Source organism: Megalobrama amblycephala, linkage group LG8 (genome assembly GCF_018812025.1).
Source record: "Megalobrama amblycephala isolate DHTTF-2021 linkage group LG8, ASM1881202v1, whole genome shotgun sequence".
Lineage (NCBI taxonomy): Eukaryota > Metazoa > Chordata > Actinopteri > Cypriniformes > Xenocyprididae > Megalobrama > Megalobrama amblycephala.
This window is the reverse complement of record NC_063051.1, coordinates 28,808,734-28,835,909: the sequence shown is the minus strand read 5'-3', so window position 1 is coordinate 28,835,909 and position 27,176 is coordinate 28,808,734. Positions and strand designations below refer to the sequence as shown.

General features: G+C 35.7%; 1 protein-coding gene across 1 annotated transcript in view; it reads left to right on the top strand.

The window, feature by feature from the left end:
• tmeff2b (transmembrane protein with EGF-like and two follistatin-like domains 2b) overlaps positions 1 to 27,176 on the top strand; it is a 90,893-nt gene that overhangs the window by 52,734 nt on the left and 10,983 nt on the right. The window contains exons 5-7 of the mRNA XM_048200430.1: positions 9,482 to 9,578; positions 22,342 to 22,490; positions 26,755 to 26,878. Coding sequence (XP_048056387.1) covers positions 9,482 to 9,578; positions 22,342 to 22,490; positions 26,755 to 26,878 — 370 coding nt within the window. The remainder of the gene's footprint in view (positions 1 to 9,481; positions 9,579 to 22,341; positions 22,491 to 26,754; positions 26,879 to 27,176) is intronic.

The window sequence follows — 27,176 nt, the reverse complement described above, 5'->3', positions numbered from 1 at the left end:
ATGCACAGAAGACCAACAGCCAAGCCAGGTCCGGATTTTTGTTAAATCATACATTAAATTTCGGTTTGTTTTTTACCAAACACTGTGAACTTAAAGGATTAGTTCACTTCAGAATTAAAATTTCCTGATAATTTACTCACCCCCATGTCATCCAAGATGTTCATGTCTTTCTTTCTTCAGTTTAAAGGTGCCGTAGAACGTCTTTTTAAAAGCTGTAATATAAGTCTAAGGTGTCCCCTGAATGTGTCTGTGAAGTTTCAGCCCAAAATACCCCATAGATTTTTAACTGCCTATTTTTGGGCATCATTAAATATGAGCTGATTTAGGCTGCAGCCCCTTTAAATGCTCACGCTCCCCGCCCACGGAGCTCGCGCTTGCCTTTAACAGCATAAACAAAGTTCACACAGCTAATATAACCCTCAAAATTGTTCTTTACAAAGTGTTCGTCATGCAGCATGTCTAATCGCGTAAGTATGGTATTTATTTGGATGTTTACATTTGATTCTGAATGAGTTTGATAGTGCTCTGTGGCTAAAGCTAACATTACACACTGTTGGAGAGATTTATAAAGAATGAAGATGTGTTTATGAATTATACAGACTGCAAGTGTTTAAAAAATGAAAATAACGACAGTCTTGTCTCCGTGAATACAGTAAGAAACGATGGTAACTTTAACCACATTTAACAGTACATTAGCAACATGCTAACGAAACATTTAGAAAGACAATTTACAAATATCACTAAAAATTTCATGTAATCATGGATCGTGTCAGTTATTATTGCTCCATCTGCCATTTTTCGCTATTGTCCTTGCTTGCTTACCTAGTCTGATGATTCAGCTGTGCACATCCAGACGTCCTGCCCTTGTCTAATGCTTGAACATGGGCTGGCATATGCAAATATTTGGGGCGTACACCCCGACTGTTACGTAACAGTCGGTGTTATGTTGAGATTCGCCTGTTTTTCGGAGGTCTTTTAAACAAATGAGATTTATATAAGAAGGAGGAAACAATGGTATTTGAGACTCACTGTATGTCCTTTCCATGTACTGAACTCGTGTTATTTAACTATGCCGGAGGTCGGCAACCCGCATGCGGCTCTTTAGCACCCCCCTAGTGGCTCCCTGGAGCTTTTTCAAAAATGTATGGTTTCTGTAGGAGGACAAACATGACACAAACATTCTTAACGTTTCCCAATGCTGTAAAAATGTGTATAATAAATATTTAATTTCAACATTTCTATCAACGAAGATTTGCGTCATAGCCTGCGACACACGTTTCAGCGCGGCACGAGGGTATGCATTGACGTCACTTTCCCGTCGAAAGCACGCTGCCGCGCTCCCTCAGCTTGTCTGAGTGGCAAAAAAACCTGATTCGTGACTGGATTTAATAGGGGAAACTGAGAAAACTCTAAAGGTTGGACTCGAAAGTGTTTCTTACAACTTGTCAAATAAACCTAATCCATGGATATTGACATGCAGCCAGGAGTCGTGTTTCCTCACATTTATATGTGCCTGATTTCGACGCCGGGGAAATACATAAAGCAAATCTGCCTGTGAATATTTTATATAACTACAATATAGGTAGGTTTAAATCCGCGTAATCACTTATATCAATGTTATATATATCGTCATATTGTCCAGCCCTAAAACATATCGTTTTATAGTATAGTTTTTGTCAGTGTTTATTTTAAAACACAATTATGCAGAATATAAGATGAAAAATATATAATTGATGATTTGTCAACATAATATATAACAATCCAATATATATGGAATGATATTACCTCAAAATCCAACAATTTGACACAAAATGATAACTGCAAATCCATGTCCAGCTGTTTCTGTGAATTGCACCGATCCATTTGCTTCTTTTTTTCTGTAGCTTTCAGCAGTTTTTAAATATATTCCTCGGGAATACCTCATTATGTATTTGTAGCCAACTTAGTCATTTTGATAGTAGGCTAATATAGCTAATGTACACTTACAGCCTGTGTTGCCTTCATATAAGGCTTATATAAGGCTTTTAATTTTTTGTGGCTCCAGACAGATTTGTTTTTTGTTTTTTTGGTCCAATATGGCTCTTTGAACATTTTGGGTTACCGACCCCTGAACTATGCCAAGATAAATTCAATTTTTAATTCTAGGGCATCTTTAAAAGAAATGAAGGTTTTTGAGGAAAACATTCCAGGATTATTCTCCATATAGTGGACTTCAACAGTTACCAACAGGTTGAAGGTCCAAAAGCAGCCTCAAAGCTACACGATCCCAGCCGAGGAATAAGGGTCTTATCTACTGAAACAATCAGTAATTTTCTAAAGTGTATACTTTTTAACCACAAATGCTCGTCTTGCACTAGCTCTGCAATCATCACGTTGGAAAGGTCACGCGTGACGTAGGCGGAAATACCGAGCAAGTGTTTACAAAGCCAACGTGCAAAGACCAAGTCAAACACCCTATACATAAAAAGGTAAAAAAAATGATGTCGGACGATTTTGAAGTTGGAGGAGAAAATGAGATGTTGTGACCTTTCCAACTTGATTATGTAATGTGTGGCACATCGCATCACAATGCAATGCAAAACGGCACCTGGGACAAAATCCTGGAATGTTTTCCTCGAAAACCTTAATTTTTTTTCCGACTGAAGAAAGACATAAACATCTTGACACGACATGGGGGTGAGTAAATTATCAAGAAATTTAAATTCTGAAGTGAACTAATACTTTAACTTTTGAAAGAGTACTGCTCCCAGTGACAGCTTTTGTACCTTTTTTTGTTTGTTTTTTTGATAGTGAAGATGACCTACTACATTTGCCCAAATGTCCACTGACTGTATCCTATCCTGCTTGACTTTCCATTTCCAAAATGAACCATAAGTAATTACAGCCATGATTTTTTTTCACTCATTATTTGATCGGACTGCAAAAAGTCATAACATTCTTAGACAAAATTAAAGCAAAATGATAAATAAAAAGTTTTTATTTCAATTTTGTCCATGTTTGAGGAAAACTGGCTACTGATTCAGTTACTATTTTAAAACAAATGTGGGCACTGTACATTGTATACTGTGCAGTATTCAGAAAGTAGTAAGGATTCCATTTGGAACATCAGCCTTTCATATGACTCACATTAAGTCTTCAATGCAAGCATCATGTGCCCTTTAGCCACTACATGTAAGGCAATGCAGAGTTACGGAAAGCCAGTTTTACAAGGTCACTACTGTGAATTTTTTAGTAATCACCGGCTGTGCCTCAAAAGGTCATGGCAAACGAGGTCAAATTTAAAAATGTTTAAACTTTGGGCGACGCATTACAATGCTTGACTGGCATTCTGCCACTGGAGGTTATAGCTGATGTTTCTCTCTTAAGAGTTCTATTTATTGGGCAGTGCTGATGTGAGTCATGTGAAAGTGCCTTTACTGTGAGACATACAGCTGTGTTTACTTTAACTGATTTTGCATTTTGTGATTCACTTTCTATTACACTAAGATTTTTGTGTGCCCCTATTATGCTATTTTAAAGTTTCCTAATTTTGTTTTGGAGGTCTTCTACAATAAATTTACATGCATCAAAGGTCAAAAACATTTACATTTTCTCATAATATACATCGTACATCACCACGGTTCATTCGAAGATTCAGTCTCTCTAAACTCCTCCTTACAGCCTGTCGGAAACACCCATATCTGAATTTCAGCTCCGGAGGTGTCCACAGCACTTGTATACACAGTGATACGAACATTAACAATGGCATAATTGTTTTCGTATCAATTCCAGCATGAGTCTTCATTCTTTGCCAGTGTGTGCAAAGTGGATTCTCAGTACAGAAAACAGTGTCTTCTCGACATGCCGACGACAACACAATCCAAACTTTTCTATGCCTCAGATACAACTACAGTGTTTGAGGGCTGATTTGTAATATGCTGATTTGATAGGGTTTGCCAACTTCTGGAAAGGAAAATAAGGGACAATCGTGGTTCTTTATAGGAAAATAAGAGACAGAATGAGGGACACTCAAAATATTTGTACTGTACCACACAGTGTATGTCATTTCAGTATCTGCAGTTAAGTATGTGTATAAAAGATGTATAAAATGTTCTCAGATATAAACACATTTGGGAAATTTCGTGTCAAAATCAGTATATTTACTGAGTAATCCAATATTTTGTAGAAGGGGATCAGAATTACAATTTTCACCCGAGATTTGGAGTCAGATTACAGGGGGAGTAAAATGACTTTAATACAACATCATTATTTTATTTTTTTAGATTGCTAGGCTTGCTTAGTTAAATCTGTTGACGTTAGCAATCTTTGTTGCACTGTTTGAACTGTATGCCAACAGTTCAAAAATGGCAAAAAGCACTTCTTGCCCAAAGTTTGCATTTCTGTAACTCATATTACAGATAACTTAATATCCTTTTAGATTCTAATTCTTAACAAACATATCTTTTCTTAATTTTTAAGACCCAATATGGTTAATTTCAAGGGATCTCAATGTGCCTCCATGAGTAAATTGGTACACATTTTCAATGGTCGCACATTTTTCTGAAGAACAAATAATGTTGAAACTAGAAATGTATCTTGTTTTTTTCTATCAACACAATTGAATATTCCTGTCTGAGTGCTATAAATGGTATTTTTCCAAAGTTTGTGTGCCTGTAATTCTAAAAGTATTAAAGATATCTCAATATCCGTCTATATTCTCATTCTTAATAAACTTTTCTTTTGTAATCTTCATTTTAAAGGCCCTATAATATGGTTCAATCCCATAGATATAATGTGGCTCCATGTTCAAATTGTTGAATTTTACCCATTTTCTATAGTTACACCAACAGATATTAAACATTAACCTCTATTCAAAACCATAAACTTCAAAAAAAAAAAAAAAAAAAATAGTCAGGAAGATAGGCCTACATAGATGGCATAAAATTTGAAAGCATAATAACTGAATATCTTTGAAATTTCAGCCAATAAAGCATTTTCTTAAACAATGGCACTTAAAAGTTTGAAATAAAAAAAAATCAAATGAAAATGCATATTTTTCAATTAAAGAGAAGTAGCTAGAACTTAGAGAAGTAGCTAGTATGGGCTGTTTTTGGCGCTTGAGACTTTACTATTTTGTGTTTCAATATTGAGGTCCAAGAATAGCATACGCTACAAGTTAGGCTACTTAAAGGGTTAGTTCACCCAAAAATGAAAATTATGTCATTAATGACTCATCCTCATTTCATTCCAAACCCGTAAGACCTCCGTTCGGAACACAGTTTAAATTATTTTAGATTTAGTCCGAGAGCTTTCAGTTCCTCCATTGAAAATGTATGTACGGTATACTGTCCATGTCCAGAAAGGTAATAAAAACATCATCAAAGTAGTCCATGTGACATCAGTGGGTCAGTTAGAAGTTGTTGAAGCATTGAAAATACATTTTGGTCCAAAAATAACAAAAACTACGACTTTATTCAGCATTGTCTTCTCTTCCGGAATCCTTTCCATTGAATTGATTCCATTGAATTGATTCCATTGAATCCTTTCATCTGTTGGCGTTGGTAATGCACTTTTACGTCGCCGTGGTTGTTTTTGGCGATTCTCAATTTAGAGAACATACCCGAGAATACGGGACAAATTGCTTCATTGATGCCTTAAATAAGGGACGATTCCGTATTATACGGAACGGTTGGCAACCCTATGATTTGATGCTCAAGAAACATTTCTTATTTTTTTCAATGTTGTAAACAGTTGTGCTGCATATGTTTGTAGAAATCATGATACATTTTGTTGTAGTATTTTCTGAGCAATAGAAGAAACTCAACTGTTGTTGGACAGCTAGTCAGCCACCCTGCCCATCCCTATAACTGATCAGGAGCTGATAAACAGGGACTGGCAAACAAAACAAAAAAATAGAAGAACAGAACAACACAAGAACGTGGCTCAAAGAGCAAAGAACAGGAAATTGAGGATGAGAAGAAAAGAAATGAAATAAGAGAGGATACAAAACCAAAGCAGATAGATAAAAGCATCTGAAAGCCATACAAGAGGGAGAAAGTATAGAACGAGTGAACAAATGTAGCCACTGTGGGAGAGAAATAGAAAAGGGCAGGAAGAGAGACGGATGGAGGGGATGAGCCGTTTAGAGACAGATCAGCGTGGCTCAAGAGAAGAGTTTAGCTCGAGGAAAGCACTGGCCCTCCTCTAGTAGGATCAAACATGTTTTAATGTCTCAGTATAAATCATTGATGAGCTCTGGCTCATACATTCTAAATCACACACATACACACTCAGAATCAGATATGTTCTATCGACGTGGACACAACACTTCCTTCTTGCTCTGCCTCACATAACTGAGCAGCGATACCCAAGAATCTTCAAACACACACACACAACGATAATGACAGAAAAAACCTATACTGTGAATTCGAACACACTACGCACTGTTTTTCACCTACTATATAGACATATCCGTACGCAGGTACGCATTAAAGAGACTGCTCTTTTAATTTTTTTGTTAGAAGTAAATGATTGAGAAAATACATTAAAAAATTCTGTGTTCAGAAACATGTTCTTGCTATGAGTAGCCCATATGCAATAATGATTTATATTCAGAGCTGTCGAGTTCGATTTGGCAATTACAGCAAATCGTGGGAAGCTATACCTCAAACTATCAGATTCATAATACAGCATGATGAACTGATTTAAAAATGTGCTTCCTCCAGTTACTCACAATGGATTTTGAGCAAATATTAACATTCTGAATTTGATAGTAAGCGACAACAAGAAGGTGATTCTTCACAATTCTTCAAATGCATCTTAGCTCATTGCTAATCTCTCCATTTTAGGGGCCATTTACACTACACAACACAGTTTGCAACAAAAAACGGAAAACTTTTTATGCATTTTGGCCATTCATTTACAAGACGACAGCGTTTTCGGGGCCTGAAAATGCAAACTTTTCTTCCTGAATCTGAATGTGATCACACTGTGATCGCAGCTCAGATCTGACCCTTCATACTCCATAATGTGTGGAAAATCAAGCAGTTCCTTTACACCCACTCAAACCAGCTATTTTTTCAAGCTAAAAGCTGCTGCTTGACCCATATTTAGCCTCTAGAAACCATCACATGCAATGTTTACTTAGATCTTTTCATTTACTGCCAATTGCTGCTCAAGCACTGCAAATTTGCAATTAGCACTGCCCTAATTGAAGTGTTTTAGTCATGTGCCATATTAAAGCTTAGATTACATTGCAAATACACACCAATACTGTTCATTTCTTTGGCATAAAACCACTAAGGTGAGGTGTCTTCATCTCTGTGTTGATAAACTAGCGGTAATGTCGGATTTTCATGCAGGCAAGGGCTAACGGAAGAGTCTCTGGCTGTTTGCCATCAATAACCCATCACAAATCACTTTTACGGTTACGTTTTTATTTTGTAGAGGGGCAAATTGGCTGATACTGCAGCCAGTGGGCTGGTGCCCAGCAATAATAAACTAATTATTTAACCGTACACATCATGGCTTCTGCCGTCATCTACATATGGTCATCTAGAAACCTCTAACATTCCAAGATTCAATTAGGATTACATATGCTTTTTCTGATATGTAAAAGCATTATAGATTAAACCATTGCATGGTACACTATATATTTATAGTTATTTTTTCAACTATGGTAACTTTTGGCCATGTTAACTTTTAAAAAATAAAATAAAATAAATTAGTACATTTTAAGGTACAAAACAAACTTTGGTAGTTCAAGTAGATTTGTATTAACATTAAATCACTTGATGACATATACGGATAAAATTTGTCAAATATACAGGCCCCAATACAATACCTGAAATATTGTCAGCATATTTTTATTGTGGATTTCTGGCACAGCCATTTTTTACAGTAAATTTTACAGGATATTTTTAAAGGGTTAGTTGACCCAGAAATTTCTGTCATTAATTACTCACCCTCATGTCATTCCAAACCCGTAAGACCTTTGTTCATCTTCAGAACACTAAGATATTTTTGATGAAATCCGAGGGTTTCTGAACCATAGGCAACGTCATTGCACCTTTTGAGGTCCAGAAAAGTAAAGACATTGTTAAAATAGTCAACGTGACTGCAGTGGTTCAACCTTAATGTTATGAAGCGACGAGAATACTTTTTGTGCGCAAAACCAAAACAAAAATAACAACTTTATTCAACAATTTCTTCTTTCCCCTGTTAATCTCCTACGCTGTTGACATAGTGAACACAATACAGCGCTTCCAGGTTCTACGTCAAAATGCCGACTCATTATTCATAACATTAAGGTTGAACCACCTGTAGTCACATGGACTATTTTAACAACGTCTTTACTACCTTTCTGGACCTCAAAAAGGTACAATGACATTGCTGCCTATGTGTGGTTCAGAAACACTCAAAAATATCTTAATTTGTGTTCTGAAGATGAACGAAGGTCTTACAGGTTTGGAATGACATGAGGGCGAGTAATTAATGACAGAAATTTCATTTTTGGGTGAACTAACACTTTAAGTATACATGTAACATACTGTGATGGAAATAAAAAATTTTTTCTGAATAAAATGGCCAACTTATTTGTGTTGCCAAGGCTACTTTCATAGCAAGCATTCTATGTATCCTTAATAAACATAAATAATATTTTTAAACTATTTACATAACCTTACAAAATGACATTTGTAATTGATCGGCTGCAGCAACCCTGCGACTCTAGAAAGGAAAAGCGTTGTGGAGAATGGACAGATGGACATTTGTAATTACTTAAAGGTGCTAAAGAGGATGTTTTGTTTTATACATTTTTGCAATATTACTTGAAACTGTCTTTACTAACTGATAAAAGACAATTTATTAGGTGCACTGAAAGGAATAATATTAATATACATCATCTGTGCACGAGGTAGGGCCTTAAAAACATCAGCCAATCGTTTACGCGATTGGCCCTCTGGCTTGTCAATCACTGCCATGACGTTCCTTGTGAGAGACGAGTGCGGCTGCGCGCTCCAGTAACTTTCCACACTCCACAGGCGCCGCATGCAATGTTTTTGTCAGGAGACAGGAGTAACAACTGCAGATTATGAGTTACCTGCGGTGAGTCCGACATAATGAATCCACTAACACGACACAGCGAATGCGGGTGGTAAACACTCGTGTTCCAATACGAGTGTTTACGAGTTTTGGGAGGCGTTCCCTCGAAGGAGGGGGGTTGTTCTTACGCATGCGCTCATTTCAAAAACTCAGTAACAGTCTTTGGTTTCTCAGTCGACGAAAAGATCCTCTGTAGCACCTTTAACTGAAAATTAAGCACAATAAAAACATTCAGTTCACAAGTAATTTATCTATTGTTTTTCCACACATTCTTTACTTACAGTTTCTGATTAGAACACTTTTATATGAAACTCTTATGAAAAGACACTGGAAAATTGTATTCCTCATGATATATATATTCCTTATCTCAACTGTTTTCTCTCTCTTTCGCTCTCACCAGTTAACGAGGGTTCAGCAGAGATCAGTCAGAAGGAGACATCAACGTGCGACATTTGTCAGTTTGGGGCAGAGTGTGATGAAGATTCCGAGGACGTGTGGTGAGTCACAAACACGTGCGACAGATTTTCTGTTCTTCAGAGAGCCGGAGGGCTTTAGGAATATGGGGCTGTGTCTAATGGTATGTATCAGATGCAGAGTCTTCTGCAGGCCAGTTTCTGTTCTTCCTGGCATTGATTCTGATGGCTGATAAAATCTACGGCATTTCACTGTGATACATTACAGCGCATAGCCGAGGGTGCGTGCTGTATGGTGTGCGCTGCAGTAAATAATCTCTATTCAATTGTCCTTCTCTCTGTCTTTCCATCTTCTTTTTTTTGTATTCTTCATCTCTGTCTTGCTCCCCTTTTAGCTATGTGATCTCTGTTGTGGTATCTGTCCCTTATCTTTAGTGAGGCTTATGATTAAAGCAAGAAAAACTATTTGCCAGTAGGCTAAGTAAAATAAAGTTAATTCAAGATAAGTAAATTGATCCTATTTTGAAGATGTTCAGATATTTTTTACTGGAAATCAGGACAAAAATACTGATTAAGACAATGATTTTTGAGTGACATCAGCAGAACAGGAAACTAATTTCAGAGTAGTGCTACAGTAGTTGGCAAGGTAACTCGTTTTCATTTAGTTTAACTATGTACTAAAATAACTAAAGCTAAAATATATAGACTTAAAAAAAATTATAATAGTAATAACTAAAATAAATCTGACGTCATCAGAACAGGAAACTAATTTCAGAGGCAGGCAAGTTATTACATTTTGATGAAATATTCATTTACAAAACAGTTTTCAATGTCATATCAACTTTACCGACCTCCCATCTTTCCGCATGTATAGCAAAGATTGCAAAAACCGATTCCAGGTCAGTATTCCGACCCCGTTGTAATCACTCTCACATGGACAAGGTTTCAGGTTTCTCTTTTCTGTTTCATTTCAGCCTTGTAATTTATTTAACCCATTGACTAACATGTTGTCCCTTGGCATTCTGTGGCATTCTGAGCAGATTGTAAATGTTAATTGTATTGTCGCCAGACTGTTAGGGCAAGTTCTCTGTCAGTCTGGAAGGATGATGTATTATTTCCTAGTACGAGGCCCAGTGTTCAGGATAGTGGACAGGAAACCCACGAGATGGAGGGGCAAAAGAGTGCAGCTCTCTGCTGCAATTCCATCTTCAATTAATAGAGTTCCTCTTCCCTCGCAGACAGATTAAAACCTCAGGACCATGGGAGGGCAATTACCATTCAAATATCCCTCACGGTAATACACTAACCAGACAGATCAGAGGGAGACCGAGAGAGATAGAGATGTGAAAAAAGGGACAGGAACGATTGAGGGAGAAAATGTCAGAAAGAGACAGAGATGAAAAGGGAAATGAGGCAGTTCATGTGTGTGAGTGTGTCTACGTTAAGGTTCATGTGGTCAGTTAAAAGCGGGTGTTCCAGGCCCTGAAACTTTTTATAAATTCATTTCCTTGTTGGTTTTTCAGCAAATGCTCAGTGAAAAGATGTGCTTAACCTTCAGCCTCAGCGGGGTCAAACTAAATATGTTTTCTACTGTATTTATCTATTATTAAAAAGTTTTTCATTTTAGCAATCCTGTCACTGAAATTTGGAACATGTCTAAAAACAGTTTACAGTAAAACCCTGATTTGCAATAAACAAAATTAACTTTCAAATGAAATAGATCAAATATAAGTGCAAATAACAACAAAAAGTATTTTATTTGCACTAAGTGTAAATAGTTGTTAGATGCTATTTATACTTAGTGCAAACAGTGCCAGATACTGTAGCAAATACTATAGAATAACACAAGACGCCTCAAAGTCATCGCGTCACTGCAGCAGCCGTTTGAAGCCCCGGTTCCTATAGAAACAGTCAGACGCGCACCTCCGAAATGAGACACAAGAGCCGCACATTTAGGACTGCGCATGCGCATTAGCTGGATCCAGCCTGAAAAATATTTTTTTTTGTCATGATTTGAGCGTTTAGAAAACGCTCTTTGACTGTAGTATATTATAAAACAGCATGCCATAATAATAACAATATATTCAGTGTATATGATTATATTTAATAAAATCATAAAAGGATGTTGCCTTAATGGGACATTACTTGACCCTGTCCCTAAAGCCCTCCCGTACTACCTGATAAACACTTATTCCCACTATTAAATATCTTTCTTTATTACATTTTTTTAATAATTACAGATTTTTTATTTATAAAAAACACTATTCCGAGTTGATATGCGATGGGAAAAGGGTGAAGAATGAGTTTGGTAAAAGGCTTTCCACACCACTGATCCTGTTTTTAACTAATTTCTTTAGTAATTTTGTCTGGCTCAATCAGATATTGGTGGGCGGAGTTAGTGTAAATAGCCTCTGCCAACAAGGCGGCCTATTTGCACTTTGTATAAATACACACTTCATAAAGAAATATATTCGCTTGCTTAGTGCAGTCAACTTCAATTTGTATAAAATGTGAAATGATGTTATTTCATTAATCTAGCCATTTTAAAGAATGTTACATTTTCTATTTTCTGGTACTTAATTGGTTAATTTACTGCAGTGAACTTAATATCAATTCATCATATGTCAAAATGACGACATTAAGTAAATTTTATGTTAAATAATAATTTATCTAATAGTATCTAATCGTTCTCACTACGAAAGCATTTGTAGGATTTGTGCCTCTAATGATTTAGAAATGTCACGGAAAGTGTCAGGAGCCATTTCATATTATTTTTTACCCCGTTTGACTTTTTTCCATTACTGACCAAAGATAATGTCATTTAGCAGCACTACAAAAAGATCTGTGCCACACCTGCCAATTACATGTCAGAACAGTAGCTCAATTTTTTACTGTGAAATCAAGGGCTTATTCTTCTGCAGTCACACCTCTCCCCTCATTCTGCTGATTACTCTGAAAGATGTGTTCTACTTTCTCTGTTTCAGGTACACAATGTCTACAGAAAGTGTATATTATAGGTGCTTCTTCGTTTTCACAGTTTTTAAGTCTTTCACAGTCTTTTTTTTTTTGTGGTGTTTCCACAAAAATATTAAGCAGCACAAATGTTTTAAAGGGGTCATGACATAGATTTTTTAAATAATATGTTCCTTGAACTTCACTTATAAATGTTAATAATAATGCACACTCACACACACAAAAAAAACCCATATATGAAAAAAAAAGTAATTTTCAGATAAAGCATTATGAAATCATTTTCTTGTTGTTTGTGATGCAGCTGCTGTCAGATCCAGTCTAGTTGGCTGTTTCATCTTTCAACAAAAGTTTCTTTGTGAACTCTCCATTACACTGAGCCTCGCTGACAAAACAAAATGCTCCGAACAAACATATAATCCGACACGATCCAGAGTCTGTACAGAGACAAACAAGCTGTTTAAACAGGACGCGTCAAAGCAAACGTTCTTTCACTCTTTCATTTGTCCTGTTATCGACAGACTCAAGCAAGTGGAGTACGTCAGAAATTGCATGCGCAGCTGTATACTGTAGACAGCATCAGTGATTATAATGGATTCTATTTGCCTTTGATGTGAAGTTCACATCCAGTGTAGAAAAATGCCAACCGTTGCCAATGCCAATGCCGGCGACTGAATGCCAGCGGGCGGGGCCTATGGTGCGATGATGTATAACTATTCGTTGATGTCTTGCTCTGGAGGCAGTCATATGCAAATGTATTTGACCATGTGATGTCACAGGTCACCAAATATCAAAATGAGCTGTTTTTTGAGCTTCATTAAATAAATGCTTTGTTTATAATGAGGAGGAGGTTTTAAACTATGAAACTTGCAAGATGTTTTAATGGTACAAAGACCTCTTATATGACAAAAGATCAGATCAGCATATTAGAAAGATTTGTGAAAGATCATGTGACACTGAAGACTGGAGTAATGATGCTGAAAATTCAGCTTTGCCATCAACAAGAGTAAATTAGATTTTAAAATAAACAATTTATAATAAACAGTTATTTTACAATATTACTGTTTTTACTGTTGTTTTGATAAAATAAATGCAGCCTTGGTGCAGAAGCATATAAGAGACGTCTTTAAAAATATTACTAAATCTTACTGACCCCAAACTTTAGAACGGCAGTGTAAACATACAGGTGCTGGTCATATAATTAGAATATCATCAAAAAGTTGATTTATTTCACTAATTCCATTCAAAAAGTGAAACTTGTATATTATATTTATTTATTATACACAGACTGATATATTTCAAATGTTTATTTCTTTTAATTTTGATGATTATAACTGACAACTAAGGAAAATCCCAAATTCAGTTCAAATTCATTCTCAGAAAATTAGAATATTACTTAAGACCAATAAAAAGAAAGGATTTTTAGAAATCTTGGCCAACTGAAAAGTATGAACATGAAAAGTATGAGCATGTACAGCACTCAATACTTAGTTGGGGCTCCTTTTGCCTGAATTACTGCAGCAATGCGGCGTGGCATGGAGTCGATCAGTCTGTGGCACTGCTCAGGTGTTATGAGAGCCCAGGTTGCTCTGATAGTGGCCTTCAGCTCTTCTGCATTGTTGGGTCTGGCATATCACATCTTCCTCTTCACGATAAAATCTATGGGGTTAAGGTCAGGCGAGTTTGCTGGCCAATTAAGAACAGGGATACCATGGTCCTTAAACCAGGTACTGGTAGCTTTGGCACTGTGTGCAGATGCCAAGTCCTGTTGGAAAATGAAATCTCCTTAAAGTTGGTCAGCAGCAGGAAGCATGAAGTGCTCTAAAACTTCCTGGTATACGGCTGTGTTGACCTTGGACCTCAGAAAACACAGTGGACCAACACCAGCAGATGACATGGCACCCCAAACCATCACTGACTGTGGAAACTTTACACTGGACCTCAAGCAACGTGGATTGTGTGCCTCTCCTCTCTTCCTCCACACTCTGGGACCCTGATTTCCAAAGGAAATGCAAAATTTACTTTCATCAGAGAACATAACTTTGGACCTCTCAGCAGCAGTCCAGTCCTTTTTGTCTTTAGACGCTTCTGACGCTGTCTGTTGTTCAAGAGTGGCTTGACACAAGGAATGCGACAGCTGAAACCCATGTCTTGCATACGTCTGTGCGTAGTGGTTCTTGAAGCACTGACTCCAGCTGCAGTCCACTCTTTGTGAATCTCCCCCACATTTTTGAATGGGTTTTGTTTCACAATCCTCTCCAGGGTGCGGTTATTTCTATTGCTTGTACACTTTTTTCTACCACATCTTTTCCTTTCCTTCAGCTCTCTATTAATGTGCTTGGACACAGAGCTCTGTGAACAGCCAGCCTCTTTTGCAATGACCTTTTGTGTCTTGCCCTCCTTGTGCAAGGTGTCAATGGTCGTCTTTTGGACAACTGTCAAGTCAGCAGTCTTCCACATGATTGTGTAGCCTACAGAACTAGACTGAGAGACCAGTTAAAGGCCTTTGCAGGTGTTTTGAGTTAATTAGCTGATTAGAGTGTGGCACCAGGTGTCTTCAATATTGAACCTTTTCACAATATTCTAATTTTCTGAGATACTGAATTTGGAATTTTCCTTAGTTGTCAGTTATAATCATCAAAATTAAAAGAAATAAACATTTGAAATATATCAGTCTGTGTGTAATGAATGAATATAATATACAAGTTTCATTTTTTGAATGGAATTAGTGAAATAAATCAACTTTTTGATGATATTCTAATTATATGACCAGCACCTGTACACAAAATAAGAAAGTAAATACATTTAAATTAACAACATTTAAATTAGCCTGTTTAATAAGGGTCAGAGAGTGTGGGTTTTGTTTTGGTGCAAAAAAACTTACAAACTTAAAGGGACAGTTCACCCAAAAAATTTAAATTATCCCATGATTTACTCACCCGCAAGCAATCCTAGGTGTATATGTCCTTTCATAGGAACACAATTGGAGATAGATATATTTTAAAATATCCTTGCTCCTCCAAGAGTTATAATAATTGTGAATGGGGGGCCACATTTTGAAGGCAAAAAAAAAAAATGCATCCATTCATAATAAAAGTAATCCATGTGGCTCCAGGGGTTAATAAAGGCTTTCTGAAGAAGCGATGGGTTTTTGTAAGAAAAATATCCATATTTAAAACTTTAATAACTATAACAATTAGCATTTTACAATTACACAAATTAGAAATCTAAAACAATCATTTTTAAAGAGAAATGTCAGAGGATTTCGATATAAGAGAAAAGGAGTTTGAGTTTGTCGCACAGCCCTATTTGTTTGAACTGCAAGTGGCGTCTAAACTTACGCTACTCCTACATCCTGCGTCATACATCGCATCAGGGGTTACTCATTTGGCGAATTGTGCAGTATGTGTACAGTCGTCTGCTAGAAGCTGATTATTTGAATTTATAAAGTTTTAAATATGGAGGTTTTTCTTACAAAAACGCATCGCTTCACTTCTGAAGGCCTTTATTAACCCCCTGGAGCCGTATGGATTACTTTTATCATGGATGGAGGCTTCAAAATCCAAAAACAACCATTATAAACCTTGGAGGACTAAGGATATTTTTAAATATATCTCTGATCGTGTTTGTCTGAAAGAAGATAGTCATATACACCTAGGATGGCTTGAGGGTGACTAAATCATGGGATAATTTTCATTTTTGGGTGAACTATCCCTTTAAGGGTGAAAAAAGCTACGGATGTATAGAATATGGCCTGTTAGAAAATGTTTGTGCGTTACAGTCGCTGTAGATTTTTGTGGTTTAATATGCAGGGAATCTTTAAACCAAATATAGCTGCTCCAATTCCACAAGATTAAGTATATCTTTGAGAGTCATGAAATCCCTACTGATCCTTTCTAAGTTGCTTTCATCAATTATATTTTTGGAAAGCTGTGAAAAATTAGAAAATATAGTTTCCATCAGCCACAGTGAACAGTGAGTGTGCTGGATTGATTTGCAGAGCTGTAATTCCAGACGTTATAGAAGTCCTCTCTCCATCACTCCCTCTCTTTCTTTACCTTTCATTCCCCCTGGAATCTATTTGTATGTGCGTGTTGTGTCTGATAACCAATTAGCAGCTACATCTGCAAGCATTGATGCGGCCTGGTCCTATAGCATAGAAATCCAGCTCTAGCCAACAGTAATCAATTCATACCCTCTAATCACATTTACTTCAGCTCAGTGGAAATGCATTGAATCTGCTTCAAAGCATGCTGTTTCAAGAAGCACATCTAGTGTGTGTGTGTGTGTGTGTGTGTTTTGTGTCAAATGGTTGTGTGAGAACATAAGTGTGGATAAGTGAGAGTCAAACATGGTTCATGTTGCTTTGTCTTGTGTATGTGTGGCCAAATGCTACCAGCCAGGTCTGGTCTGGGCATATATGGAGGGATTAGAAATATTACAGAGGAGGTTTATAAATCAATACCAGACTTAGAGATGAAGTGCTCGGCAGTATATTCGACAGATGAGATCTAACAAATGTATGTGGTAAGAGCGTTTTCTCTTTTTTTCTCTCTCTAAGAATTTGTAAGTGGTAATTCTTTTATGGTGCTAGCTATACACTTTCCAGACACACACACACACACTTTCATCTTATGAACTAGCAATATGACTATATATGAAATTCTTTGATATTCAATGTTATGAGTACAAACAGTTTGGTACAAAAGCCTGAAACCACATCTGTGATTCAAACAAACATTACATCATGAAAATAAACATTATACCTAGAAAACAAATCATTTTAGTATTTTTTTATTATATTATAATATATTATATAATCATTTTAGTATTTTTTTTATTATATTATAATATAATAATATATTTATTATTATTTTTTAATACAACCAAAGAAACATCTTGACATAAAATGTGCATATTATATATATAAGCAGTAAGGTATGAGAGGCTGTGCTGTATCGTGAATAAGTCATGGCTGAAGTCATGGCTGAAGGGCGTTGTTAGGCATGACGTGAAGCGGAGTGCCTGCAACCCCTTCAGCCGTGGCTTATTCATGATACAGCACTAGCCTTGAGTACCTTATTGCTTTTATAAAACGGTTACCACACAATACAAATATTAAAGCCAAAAATATGTATCAATGCAACTTTCATGAAGTAAACTTTTTCTAAAAGCCTTCCTTCCGCCAGAAAAAATAGTCCCTGACCATGAACAACAGAAGTTACATTTTCACGCCATTAGATGGCAGCAAAGACTGTCTTTATGAGTGTGTCAGTCAGTAGCGAAGACTTTTATATTGAAAAGACTGAATTGCTGTGAACACGGAACAAGACGCAACTGACAAATGCTTTGACTAGCGCTGTCAGTAACGGGAAAACCCCTTAACTGTTAAAAGGACAAGATAATACATCAGATATTTAAACAGATTTTTTATTATGAACATAGGACTGACCTGAAGGAAAATGCTAAATCTGAATGCAGGTAATAAACTCGCTCACTCGATCTTTTTCTCACAATACTCTTCTACATTATACAGTAAACTTCAATGAACAATATCAATTGAGAACATACAGTTTACGTTGCTAAGAGTGGTTGCTAAGGGTGTTGTGTAGTGATATAAAACACAGCTATTGACCAATCAGAATCAAGGACAGGAACTAACCGTTTTATAAATATTTATATATATATATATAGTAGTGGCCATAAGTCATGTCCGGCCTAAGAAGAAATGACATCTACACAATTTATTAGAATATTATTAAAACATTTTGTAAGCATATTACATAGTTCTGCTTGGAGTCAATTGTTGTTGTTTTTTTGTGATAACGCAATGAAACATGACAAATTGTGCAGACATTATTTTTGGCCAGGCTGTCATACAAAGAAATTATGGATGCAAAACATGAGTGAACCAATGAAATATTAATAACTCATTATGTTATGGTCATTGTCTGCTTTATCCTGTGAGTTTTTATTATTTTTTCAAATTATTTTTTTTTTTATAAAATAAAACCTGTAGTTTGCCTTTTTTTGACAAATCATTTTGTCAGATAAAAAAACCTTAATCACGTTTAGTGTTTTGTTCTTCCTTCATATTTAAAAAGATATAAAATATTTTCCTCATAGTTTGAAGGCTTAATCAAACTTGTAGGGTCATTAAAAACATACATAATTAATCAGCATTATTTTAGTATTATTTATATACCATTACAGTATTTATTAATATTTTGATATTAATTTAATATTAAATAATATTATTCAGTTTAACTTTTGGTATTTTTTGTTCTTTTGTCTTTGATTTGTTTTTCAAAATTATTTCTGTTTAGTAATTTTACACTTCAACTTCAAATTATTTTATTTCAATTGCCAATGCAACATTTCATGTTTTTCATCAAATTTGTATATTTTATTTCAGATTTATTTTAATTAACAACTATTTTGAATATTTAGTTTAAGCTAACAATAACAACACTGATCTTAATGTTTTTTAAAACTTAAACCTACTTTAACCTACTTAAATCTAACAATATGGAATTAATAATTCCAAATTATTCATTGTGAGAGTTATACATCTCTAATGATCCTAATGCATCAGAGAGTTAAATTACAAAAATGATAAATAGTAACTTTTCACCACTGGTCTCAGACATTTGGACTCCTCTGTACATGCAAACATTTCCATAAAGACGCATGCAGACATAAGAACTGGCAAGCTCAATTTTGCTAAAAAAACAATATATCTGAGACCACACAGGCAAACAGATGGCGATATCGAAGTTCATCCAGATAGATAAATATCTCAGGCTGCAAGTACAAGAGAGGGAGAGACAAGGATAGCAGAAATCTCCAGTAATGGAGTGTCTGGCAGAACTGATAAATAAATGAACAGATAAACTGCACACACAATGCAAAGTAAACTGAAAGATACAATTGAAGTAATTATGCTTGAATAAATGAAGAATCTGTGTGCATCTATTTGTAAGTGCTTACATGAACTCTTATCAGGAATGGTGATGCATTTGCACAAATCGTTTCATTTGAATGAAATGAGTCAGTGGTTGCTTTTCGTAATCACATAAAGAATCACATGGTGTCTGACATCCTTTCCTTGCCGCTGTCGCCTTTGGTTTGCTTAGTTGGGGACACTTGACATTTGATATTCAACTGTGCTTTGATCTGCCTGCATTGACACTATTCTTTAAGAGCTGCTGTGCAGCCAAAATAATGTACCAGTTATCAATGTAAAGCTGCTTTGACACAATCTACATTGTAAAAAGCGCTATATAAATAAAGGTGACTTGACTTGACTTGACATCCTGGTGTTGCGTAGGGTACATGTTCTAAAACAATCCAATAAAACTTTGTGTTCAGTTTGCTGCTTCCATGATTCAGCTCACAAAACAAACATTAAATACTAAAATTCACTTACACCTCTTGACTGAAAAAGTTTTTGCATGTATCGGACTTATTAAAAACTAATCTTTTTCATATGTGTTGTAATATTTTTTTAATATTTAGCTATTCAATTTAATTATTTTTTGAAATCATTAAAATCCTTTGTTCACTCCATTATCAAATGATCATCTGCTGTCTCACATTTATTTTTACCTCGACATTGCTGCTCTCGCTTTGCTAAAGCAGCAGTTCATGACATATTGCTTACATAAAACTAGATTTTAACAGAATATTAAATGGAACTGCTGAACTGAATGTGTTTCATTACTTGGCAAATAGAGGCAGAAATCATGGATATGGTGCAAGACGTATCTGTCTCACAAATTCGAGGGTCAAAGAAACATTTCCTATAAGTTGGATGCGCTTGTCTGCATCAAACCATTTCTCTTCCAATTTCGAATGTCTCAGAAACAAATTAGTTTGTTTGTTATTGTGCCTGAATACGTCTCTATATTTGTTAAGTCCTTTAATACTTGGTATTTGATTTGCTGTGATTTGTTCGTACAAATGGCTTTCTATTCTGACTGTATTCTGAATCAGATTTATTAATAGGTGTTTTTCTGACTCTGGGAACACGTTTGGCCATGTGGACTTGAATTAAACTCACTACTTGATTAAATTTGTCTACTGTGGATGTCCAGCTGTGGATGATATATACATGCATCATCTGATCCCTCATGAACAAATGTCATTTCCACCTTCTCAAATCTACGGAGCCCCTAAAGGGACATGGTGATGGGGGAAAAAATGAGATGGGAGGAAACATAATATTTCAATGCTTTTGCATTCGCTCGCAAAACCTTTGCACAAAACATTTGCAAGAGAATGCAAAAGCATTGACCTTTATATTTTTTTCCATCACCATGTCTCTTTAGGGGCTCCGTACAAATCACCACCGATTCCGTGTTGGAAATGACAGCAATGGAAATGACATTTTTGAGACATAATAATAAACTACTTTATATTGCCAATATTATATATCCTAAATTCACATAAATAATATTTCATACATTTTACATAATTACAACTTGATTGGAAATTTAATATTTACTATGAATTTTCTTTGTATTGTATTCTTCATACTGTACATCACATATCTCATATTTCAGTAACACTTTACAAAAAGGCTCATTTATTAGCATTAGTTAATGTATTAACTAACATGAACTAACAATGAGCAATACATTTGTTACAGTATCTCTTAATCTTTGGTAATGTTAGTTAAAAAAAATCATGTCAATAATGTATTAGTAAATGTTGAAATTAACATTAACAAAAATTAATAAATGCTGTAGAAGTGCAGTTCATTATTAATTCATGTTAACTAATGTAGTTAACTAATGTTGACAAATTAACCTTATTGTAAAATGTTACCCATATTTCATATCATGTATGCACACTGACATTGTTGTCTTTTTGGTAATGAAGTACAGTAACTTTTGTAAAACCTTATCATGGACAAAACTGTTGTTTGAGATGGAAATGATGACGAACAAAGTGATACATTTTATGTAAATCATTTTCATATAATACATATTAAAATGGTTATATATTTTATATATTTCCTTATTTTTATTTTTTAGTTTAAAAATCAGTTAATACTTTTATGGCAGATTTTCATATTTTAAGAAGTCTGTCTGGGACAGGGTTATTATTTAACTAAAACTAAAACCCTAAAAAAAAAAAATAATAATAATAATTCTAGAACCCTAGACTAATTCAAAATATTAATGATACTAAAATAATAAAGTCTACAAAAAGGTATGTGAAAAGTAGTTCAAATAAATTATGGTATACATTTTTCCCCAAGAATGTTTAAATGTGTTCTTCATATTTAAGTCATTTACATGACACAGTTTTCAACTAAAAACAGAAAACTTTTTATGTGTTTTGGCTGTTAATTTACATATTTTGGCATTTTGGGTGGCCTAAAATGCTAACTTTTGAAAACTGGTTTCAGAGTGCAAGTTTTTGAAAATTATACCTTTATTGTCTCCATGTAAATGATAAATTTGTGAAAATGGTGATGTCATGCGCATGCATATTATGTGTTCAGTCTATAGGCGTGTAGTTTTTCTTTACAAAGTGACATCGCCAACTACTGGCCTGGCAGCAGAATACAGCGTTTTAGTCATTTTCATGGATCTGTGTGAATGGGGATCGTTTGACAACGTTGTCGTCTGTACACGAAAGACGCAAAGGAAAAACTTTTCTGGTTTCTAATACATTGTTGTCCTGTAAACATACCTTAAAAAGAAAAAAATTTAAAACAAGCCCTGGGACATATAGTAACTATAAAACAGTCTTATATAGAGAATTTATTGTCTCACCCTTCTTTCTTTGAGAAAGCCCAGGTGTAAGTTTCCTTCTCATGTGGACAGTAAAGTTTATTCTGCTCTATGTTCTCTCTCTCTCTCTGTAGGTGTGTGTGCAACATTGATTGCTCTCACATCAGTTTTAATCCAGTTTGTGCATCAGACGGCCGTTCCTATGACAACCCCTGCCAGGTGAAAGAGGTGTCATGTCAGAAGCAGGAGAGGATTGAGGTCAAATACCTCGGACATTGTAAGGGTCAGTTTCAACTCTCAATTTATTCAACACAAATGTGTTCCCCTCTGCTCCAGCCCGAGAGTCTGATCACTTTCATTCTGCTCATGATCTGAGGAGGTTATGAGGAAAGTTACTCCTCACACACCATCTCTCTCTCACACACGTGCACTTACACTCACACACACACACACACACACACACGTGTATATATATATATATATATATATATATATATATATATATATATATATATATATATATATATATCAAACAAATACTATTCTTTTGAACTTTCTATTAATCAAACAACCCTGAAAAAATGCATTGTAGTTTTCATAAAAATATTTAGCAGCACAAAATTGAAAATAAGAAGTGAGCAGCAAATCATCATATTAGAATGATTTCTGAAGGATCATGTGACACTGAAGACTGGAGTAATGATGCTGAAAATCCAGCTTTACATCACAGGAATAAATGATGTTTTAAAATGTATTCAAATAAAAAACTTTTAATTTGTAATAATATTCACAGTATTACTGTTTTGTATGTAATACAAAATAAATAAATATAGCTTTGTTGAGCATAAGAGACTTTTTACAAAAACAAAAAAAAATCTTACCGATTGAGAAGTAGTATAGGTTAATGTTTTTTTTGTCTTTTTAAAACACATTGCATTTTTGTACATTAAGTTTCCCATTTTGGGAAAGAAATCAAATTAATGTTTATCAAAGATTTTTGTACAGCAGTGCTTCATGTTAACAATGTTTCTCACTCAGATGTTAATTAAATTCTGACCTACTCGGATTGAAAATTACTTTGCTTTTGTTAAAAGTCCCATTTATAGATAAATTAGAAGAAATTTTCTCCTTCAGTAAATTAGTCTGGCTACTATTCATTTCAAATTCACTAAAAGTGTAGATAAATCAAACTGCACCAAACATAAACGTTCTAAAACAGCTCTAAAAACAGTGTCGCTCCTCTCCTGTGATAAACAGAGCGGTGTGAAGGAGCATATATTGAAACCAGTAAGTCTCTGGAGAACTAGCCTGCTTTATGTGTCCTCAACAGGCCACCGTACCCTGATACCTCCCAGTGTGTGTGACAGCTTGACTGAGTGGTGTGACCTGCTTCACAGACAGTGTCAGGAGAGAGTTTGAGAGTGAGAAGAAAAGAAAGGAAGAAAGATTATGATTAATTGAGTAAACAGAGGAGGGTGTGGTGTCACTGCTGTAGCATTGATCCCTCCATTGACTTACACGGATACCCTTCAAATGCTCTCTTGCACGCACACACACACACTTTTCTACTCACCATTTATAGACAATTTTGTACTCTCTTAAAAAAGTCTTTTGAAAGGCTACCTCATCTAAAAATGAAGATTCTGTCATCATTTACTCACCCTCTTTGTGCCAAGTCTAATTATTTTAGAGCGGTCTATGAGGAACAGACTGAAATCAAAGATCAAATTATTTGCTGAACCCTTTCCTTTCGCCACAGTTCTCAAATTTCATTCGCATTCACATATGAGTGCTGCAGGAATGAGTCATTTGCATTTTTGAACTTCGGTTCTATCTTCACAAAAGTTAATGGGGTTTTGGTTGAAAGCCTGAAATCTGTGTTTAACAGAAGCTTATGTTTTATTCTACAACATAAAATATATATAGGTAATACTCCACCTCTTACATGTCTTAAAAAAAAAAAGGTGGTTGCTAACAAGCGGCTAAATGGGACTACATACAGAGGTTGTCGGGGACATTAAACAAACAGTTAAACTCATTAGATCCTCATTGTGTTTATACTCATGGACCTGCAAAACATTCTAACTCAACATTCCAACTTTTATATTTTAAATAAAGACTGAAAAAGTTGTCAAAAGCTTAGTGGTGGTGATGTTGAAGTCATGCAAGCATTGTTTAAAGCCTAAATATAGCTTTTTACTTCAGGCACTGTATCGATGCTTCAGAATTCATAAAAGTTGTGTTCGTTTGTCACAAAAAGTGTAAAATCCTACTAGATTTTGGTTGAGGAAACCAGGGTTATGCTAACTTTCAGGTTGGCTTACAAAAATATGTCATCCCTGCAGCACTCTGGCCCTGTTTAAACCTGGTATTAAGATGCGTATTGGTCGATCGGATCACCAGTGGATGAGGGTAACACATTCCCGTTTACACCTGGTGTTTTAATCTGTCTCTTTTGTCCACTTTTGACCATTTCCGTCCTGATTTCTTCGAGGGGACGGTCTATGGGCGGGTAAATGTATGGCTTCTTTGGAAGTTTTGATTTAATAGGCGAAATAACTGCGACATATGAACGTGACCGGAGACGACGGGAAAACATACCAATAGCACGTTACGAACACCGGTAAGTGCATATTAGAAAACAGAAATATTTAGAGAACATTGCGCTTAGAACGTTTTTTGTCTTCAAACCAAACACATGGCTTCAGCCGGCAAAGTTTAAATCCCGTCTGGCTACCGTGCTTCCCATAATGTTTATTTTGTCAGAAGGCGGAGAGTAGGCAGTCTTTATCGGCTGTTCGAACACTTTCAACTACCTCTGGAAGTGGTCGAAAGTGGACAAGCTTAAAAGTTTTACACCCCATTTATTTATTTACACCTTTATTTAATGTCATCCACTTGTGATCCGACCAAAACGCATCTTAAAGGTGCCGTAGAACGTCTTTTCAAAAGATGTAATATAAGTCTAAGGTGCCCCCTGAATGTGTCTGTGAAGTTTCAGCTCAAAATACCCCATAGATTTTTTTAATTCATTTTTTTAACTGCCTATTTTGGGGCATCATTAACTATGAGCCGATTTAGGCTGCGGCCCCTTTAATTCTTGCGCTCCCCGCCCCAGGGGCTCGCGCTTGCCTTAAACAGCATAAACAAAGTTCACACAGCTAATATAACCCTCAAAATGGATCTTTACAAAGTGTTCATCATGCAGCATGTCTAATCGCGTAAGTCTGGTATTTATTTGGATGTTTACATTTGATTCTGAATGAGTTTGATAGTGCTCCGTGGCTAAAGCTAACATTACACACTGTTGGAGAGATTTATAAAGAATGAAGTTGTGTTTATGAATTATACAGACTGCAAGTGTTTAAAAATGAAAATAGCGACAGCTCTTGTCTCCGTGAATACAGTAAGAAACAATGGTAACTTTAACCACATTTAACAGTACATTAGCAACATGCTAACGAAACATTTAGAAAGACAATTCACAAATATCACTAAAAATTTCATGATATCATGGATCATGTCAGTTATTATTGCTCCATCTGCCATTTTTCGCTATTGTTCTTGCTTGCTTACCTAGTCTGATGATTCTGCTGTGCACAGATCCAGACATTAATACTGGCTGCCCTTGTCTAATGCCTTGAACATGAGCTGGCATATGCAAATATTGGGGTCGTACATATTAATGATCCCGACTGTTACGTAACAGTCGGTGTTATGTTGAGATTCGCCTGTTCTTCGGAGGTCTTTTAAACAAATCAAATTTACACAAGAAGGAGGAAACAATGGTGTTTGAGACTCACTGTATGTCATTTCCATGTACTGAACTCAACTATGCCAAGGTAAATTCAATTTTTAATTCTAGGGCACCTTTAATACCAGATGAACAGGGCCTCTATCACAGGTCTTGTAAGAGGACTGGGAAAAGTTTTATTGATTGATTGATTGATTGATTGATTGATTGATTGATTGATTGATTTGCTAAATATGCATCTCTTTATGAAACTAAAATTGTTATTTTAAATGAGTTAATTTTAAAAGAATTGTAAATGGTAAAGAAAAGCAGCCAGCAACCAGCCATACATGTCAACCAGCATACATGGGAACTCCTTTAGTAATATATATATTTATTATTTATTTAAATATAAGACCATCAAAAATATGTGTAATTATGCAAATTTGAAAATAAAGTGAACCTTTTGAATTCTTATGCATGTTTTAAAGGAAAAGCTTTTTCTCAAAAACAAAATCAAATGTGTGGCTTTAACAATCTGAGTCACTTGCCAAATTGTATGGTAGACTGCAAAAAAATAGCTTGATTTGGCTGGTGGTGGGTGTCAATTTGTCACCGCGCAAACCACTTGTCATGTTTGCAGCGGTTCTTTTGATCTTTTTTTATGTTATGACAATTTTTACGCCACTTTCATGATCTCATCAAGGCCACCACGAACCAGCCCTTTACAACAACTAACCTGACAAACATAAACATGGTTGCAGAATTACAACAGTCTTCCTCTCTCTCTCTCTCTTTTTCTGGGTGTGTTTAGAAGAGAAAGACCAGGTGAGCGAGGTACCATGGGGTCTTTATATCCCCTGTCCAGAGCGTTACAAGAACTACTGTGTCCATGGAGAATGCGAGTATCCTAGCAACCTCTCGCCCCCCACCTGCAGGTAACCACGCCACACGACACATACAACATATGAAACTCTTCCTTCTTCCTCACCCACACACCCACAGACTCTTTAAAGGACAGTGTGAGATTGATTTTGGAGAAGTGGTAAGAAGACAAAAGCAGGGGAGAAAATGAGGAATGAGAGAAGATGTGAAAAGGAAAGATGTGAAGGAAAAAGTGTGAAGGAAGGAGAAAAAGAGAACAGATATTGTGTATGCGCCTGGAAGATGACTCATTCCTACCAGCTGTGTGTGTGTGTGAGACGGCTGGCAGGTGTCCCTTTAACCGCCTCCTCT